Raw genomic sequence first — 6,000 nt, 5'->3', positions numbered from 1 at the left:
GAGAGAGAGAAAGAGAAATGATATACCCATGAAACAGGCTCGAGTTCATCCAGATACAGTCCTTAAAAAGGATCAACATGCTGTTTTATCAACTAACATAATGAGATTTTTTTTTTTTTAATTCTTGTACATATCCGATTTTCTGCAAAAATGTGGTACAGAAAGAAAAAAAAAAAAGGACGAATGCTACAAGAAATGCGAAACAATAGTTGGTTCATTAAAGTATATGTAGTGATAAAGTATATAAAGTACGTGAAGTGGCATTGATAGAAAAGTAGAACAAGTTTTATAGAGTAGATGGGAAAAAAAAAAAGAAAATTATGCTGTTTTCAGTAAAGCAATTTAAAAGCAAATATCTATACTTTAGAAAGGTACTTTAATGTCTTAAAAGTAAATACATAAACAAATTGTAATTATTTTTAACCTTCTTCAAAAGAAGCCTCAACAGCCTTCTTTAATTTACAACAAATTGAAATACTTTTAGATTGCAATGAAATAAAATTAGTTTAATTTAAGTGAGTTCAATTCAAATTTTCTCTGAAATTGAAACTGTCAGCTTTGGTAGTGATATCTAAAATTTTTTGTAAAAAAAAGCTGAAAAAAATTATTAGATTTCTTTTTTTTATGAAGTAGATCAAAATAACAGGGTGCTTCAATGAAAATTAGGATTTTTTTTTTTTTTTTTTTTTTTTTAATTTTTACACAAATTCCACCCTAATTTCCTCATTATCTACAAAATGACTTAGAATCTGTCCAATTAGTTATTGCGCTTTACCTTCTGGTTATAACTCGAATTTATATATATATATATATATATATATATATATATATATATATATATATATATCATTAAATTTTGAATATTGCATATCTTAGCGATAGAGAAATATGGTTTAAAGATTAAAGATCGAGCAAAACATTTGCAGATAAACTATCTCTCCATATTTTCCTTCAACACTTGAAATTTTTTGACATTTATTAATTGGAGATATTGTTGACCGCTGGAATGACAGCGTTTGTAGCTAAAAATTCCTAAATCCCCCTCATTCAAACAAAGATTACAGACGTAAACAATCAAGACCAAACAACTAATTATCTACATAATGACGAAATTAATTTTAGCTATATCTGATTAAGTGATGTAGGAAAGCGAACTGTTATACACTTCACTACACCTGTCAATTTCTCTAGGGTGTTCGTTATTTCTCATTTTCAATCACTTTTGGTTCCATCTAGAGTTTTATCTTGTATTATTCACCAAGTCATTTTGGTGGCTAAATAGATAATAATGTTTCGTAATGTCTACTGCAACTGCGACTACTCTTGTTTACTTCTTTTTTTTCGTTTGCTGCACATCAGCTGTTGTGTGCGTGCATCCCTCATCTATAATTGAATTTTAGACAGTGCATTGATTATGAATTTTTAATTAAAATGGAACCTGACTCTAGTACTCCTTTGCTTACACCTGATGAAAGTCTAAACCGTGGATTAAACACGGAAGACGAAGTTTCCAGTGATTCTGGTAATTCAACTGACAATACACATAGAAAGAAGCGTCGACAAAGGTAAAAGTTTTTTTGCTTTATTTTTTTATTCCCTGAATGTAACATCATTATATATACTTTTTTCAGATTAACTTTTTTAAGATCAATTTCATTACAACTGTTTGAATAGATTATCTTGCTTATTTCTGATGTTCGAAGGTGTCTAAAATATAATATTCACTAACAGATCTATTATAACTTTTCAATGAAGAATTTCTTAGTGAAACTCAATTAAAAGCACCAATCAAAAAATACAAATCTTAATAAAAGGTATTCCGTTAGTTTATGTAATTCCACAAATTGCAGTAATTTAAAATGTTTTTAACAAAAAGAATTTTATAGTATACATTTCTTTTGACATATTGTTCGGAAATGTTTGTTTAAATAGTTATTCTTGTCCTGTTTAGTGTTCTGGTAGTTTTTTTTAGTGTTCTGGCAGTTTGAATTGTTTTTTAGTTAATGAATTTTCCAAATAATCATCATGATGAAATTTAAACATTTTTTTTTACTTATATTTCTTAGTTATGTAAATTGTTTCTTATAATCTTCGGAATTAATCTATCTTCTTTTTTTATTAATCTTTTATATTAATTATCCCATCTATTACTAATCTTTCAAATTCAGATTTGACAATCATAAATTTTACAGCATTACAGAGTTTGTATTTAAATGCAGTGCAATTGTTAGTAAATAAGCAAATTTTTTAGGGGGGGGTTAAAATTTCACCAACATTTTTATGTAAGTTATGTGTAGTGAAAATATTAATCTGTATTTCATGCTTTTAAATTCAAAACAATCCATAAAGAACAATATCTACTTATGTGATTTGTAAATCTAATAATAATTTAGCATAAGAATAAATTTTATTAATGAATATTTACATGAAATTTGTAGTCTAAAATAAGAAATTGTAGTGTGCCATATGTAGTAGACTATACTAATCTATAAATATATTGCTATGCTATGCTATGCTAATTTTAAAAATTCTGAGTATGAATTAACCATAAGCAAATGAAATAATTTTGGAAGAATTTTTCAGGTACTCTTATTGAAAATTAAATTATTTTTTAAATAAAATTAAGACACGTAGAAAGTAGAAATGTTTTTAATGTACTTGAAATTTTTTTAAAAAAAAAGTTTCACTTTATTTGTGTTTAGAAAAAAATAAGTTTAGTACTTATTTAATTTATTTTTTTTTTTTTTGCATGAATATTTAGTTGTGTATTAACCACATCCCATTAGGAAACTTTAAGCTCATTAACGTGTCATTAACAAATGTAATCAATGGACAAATATGACACTTTTTATTATTTTTTAATTAATTGATGTTATGTGGTTAATGCACATATACCAAGTATTTTTCATTATTTTTTATATTCAGTTTTGATCTATTGTGTTAAATTTTTAATGAAATTAATTATTTGATACTTCACCCTTCTTATCTTTTTCACTCCAGTATTAAAAAACAGCTGTTTGAAGTAATTGTAAAAATGTCTGTATTTGCTGAACATGTGTAATATAAGAAAAAAGGTTTCAAGGTCTTTGCAAAATAATAATAATAATAATCTGTAAAATTGTTTTAAAGTCATTTGATAAAAAGACTAGAACCAGTTTTTGAAAGTGGGTCACTAGGTGATCTTATCAAAAACAGTTGAAAGTATTAAAAAAATATTCATGTCATTACAGATATTTGAACTATCACCACATCTGCTGTCATTTATTGTATAGTATTTTATTGCTTTAACTTGTTATAAAAGCATGTGCATTTAGATTAGATAATAAGATTTAATGCTTATATTATTAAATAAATGTGCTGACTTGTATAATTGAATATAAGTGACTTAACAAAGAATAATAGTAAATATAAATAATTTCTGGACATTCTGAGGATATTATCGATAATAGTTTACAAAAGATGATAATTTTTTTTTTTTTTTTTTTTTTTTTTTTTTTTTTTTTTTTACAATGTGTTGTCACTTGTCACGATATTGTGTCAAGGACTTGTTGATAAAAGGGCAATGAGACCAAACTGCCTGATCTATTAAACAAACTGACTTTAGCTCTGATGTGTTGGAAGAGAAGAGCAGTTTACCCTTTTTGAATGGTTTTAAGATTATGTGAACCACATTTATGTTTTTTTTAAAAAGAAAGCCTCTAATAAGTAGCCTGATTACAGTAAATAATATGTTGCAAAAGTTTTCTTCAAACTATCAAATTTGGAATAATATTGGTTTTGAGGATAAAATTCATATCTTCATAGTGAAATTCCTCATCTATTCATCATCTTAACTCATTAAATCAGTGTTGAACATTTAGATAACTGGCAGTTTTTTCTGTACTATGTTTTCTTACTTTATATAAACAAAACAGATAAGATGTCATCCTGAAATTATAAAATAAATTACTTGGATCTAATGGAATAATGCAGAGGAATCTTGGATCTAAAGGAATAATGCAGAAACAGCAAATGCTGTACCATATCAAAAACAGGGCTCTCCAACACACATAAATTTCATATATATATATGTAATGATATTTTAAACTTTTAATTTCAATTTAATTAATTTCCAAGATTTTATCTTAATTTAGCCCATAGTAACTTCATTCTAAAAAATTCTCTTATTTCGTGATCCAATTCCGCTTTCTCTACTTAATTAATTCAAGAGAAGCTTCAGAAAATTGCTTAATCAGCTAAACGCCGATATTTTCACACGCTCGGCGTAAAGGGGTAAAAAATGTCCAGTAAGCACATTCTTTCTTAAAAGATCCCTGTGTTTCCCTTACATGTGATTGACATGCGTCAGAAATCCCTATCAGAATCTTAATAATATATTAGCACGGTGGAGAAATATTTTCCCTATCAAAATCTAAGGTTATATAAGACGAGTGATAATTTATTTCGGCCCTTCCCCACTTTCACTTGTGTGCTGCGCTGTGGCGGACGTCTTGTCCGTGTTTCTGCTTGTAAATAATTATGTCTTCTAGATGGAATTAAAAAGAATTTAAAAAGATAAAAAGTCTCTTCACTGTCTTCAAACTGCATTCTGCTTCACATAAAATAATGTTACATATTAAAAAGCCGACAGGATTCGAAATTATTACATATATATATATGCAAAATTTTAATTGAGAAACTCTGAAGACTGCAGAATACATTATGTTGCATCATGAAGTGAGATCAATCTTGAAACAACTCTGATCTGTTTATGTAATTCAGCAGCCTATAGATGTTATCTCAGCTCAGAAGGTTAATGCTTTTTGTTATTTCAGTACCTTACTTTAGAAATTTCAGTGTTCTCTAAACATAGATAAAACTAAGCATTTTGTTTTTGTTCATAATGATGGATCTAAATCAACTACCTAAATCTTATTTACAGTTATTTTTCTGAAAAGCATTTATTGTTTTAAATTGCTTCTTTCTTATACAATTTTTACAATGGAAATCACTGCAGTCTTTTTACTGCTCTGAGATTTGTAACAGATCTCCTTGTTTTATATGGTATATATTGAATCTATAAATATTTTTTTGGTCATTAAATTCATATCATCATCATATTTATCTCCAGATTCTTACAGTTTTGTGTATTTATGATGGACACCTTTCTTGTCGTTTTCTATTTATTTTACTGGTTACCTACCTGTATAAAATAAATTATCCACGTCCAACTAAATATATAATTGTAAGAAAAAGTTATTTTTATTTCTGAAAAAAAAATAAAAAAATCAAAGTGCAATATTGAACACACTAAATTTATTACTGGCAATTATTACTAGAAGCAGGGCCGCCGCATGGGTATTAGGCACCCTTCTTCAAATTGAAATTTGCGCCCCTTAATTCTGTTCTGTTGCACTCTTATAAAGTGCTGCAAATTATATGTGAAATATTCTTTTATAGTATTCAAGATTTGACTTTCGAACTGAAAAGCTTTAAAATTACAATATTAAAACACGTTTGTCTTATTGTTTTTATTATTTCATAAATTTTAAAAACAAGACAATGATAAAACATTTTTAAAGTAAAATATAAAAATTAGAAAATGTATTCAAATATTGATTCTCCTAGCTTTAGCAGCTACAAACGCTTGTATCCAATTTCTTTATATTCAATTTATCCTAAATTTCGCTCTCTATGGATATAATTGACAAGCCCGATAATCTCTCCTGCGCTCCTATGTAGTTTTTTATAATTTTAAGTTTTGAAAAGCTTCCTTTTCCAGTAGCCACCGCAACTGGCAGGGTTAAAGAAATCCGTAAAGCTATTGCAATATTTGGAAATGTATCAATAAGATTGTTTTCTTAAATATAATTTAAAACATCAATAGGTGACTTATCCTCTTTGGTAAAACATCGCAAAGATTTTATTTCTTCGAAAAAATTTAATCCATCAATATCCTTTTCATTAACATTTTTAGTATCCGTTAATTTTTGCTCTAATTCTTTCTAATGTTTTAAAATT

General features: G+C 27.0%; 1 protein-coding gene across 2 annotated transcripts in view; it reads left to right on the top strand.

Moving 5' to 3' along the window:
* Positions 1-1,339: 1,339 nt before the first annotated feature.
* Positions 1,340-6,000, top strand: part of LOC129988314 (sodium-coupled neutral amino acid transporter 9 homolog) — a 40,881-nt gene continuing 36,220 nt past the window's right edge. For both annotated transcript variants that reach the window (XM_056096514.1, XM_056096515.1), the window contains exon 1: positions 1,340-1,565. In XM_056096514.1, the coding sequence (XP_055952489.1) occupies positions 1,432-1,565 (134 nt within the window). In that variant the 5' untranslated portion in view covers positions 1,340-1,431. The remainder of the gene's footprint in view (positions 1,566-6,000) is intronic.

Source organism: Argiope bruennichi, chromosome 10 (assembly GCF_947563725.1).
Source record: "Argiope bruennichi chromosome 10, qqArgBrue1.1, whole genome shotgun sequence".
NCBI classification, from domain to species: domain Eukaryota; kingdom Metazoa; phylum Arthropoda; class Arachnida; order Araneae; family Araneidae; genus Argiope; species Argiope bruennichi.
This window is presented reverse-complemented; position numbering and strand designations above follow the sequence as displayed.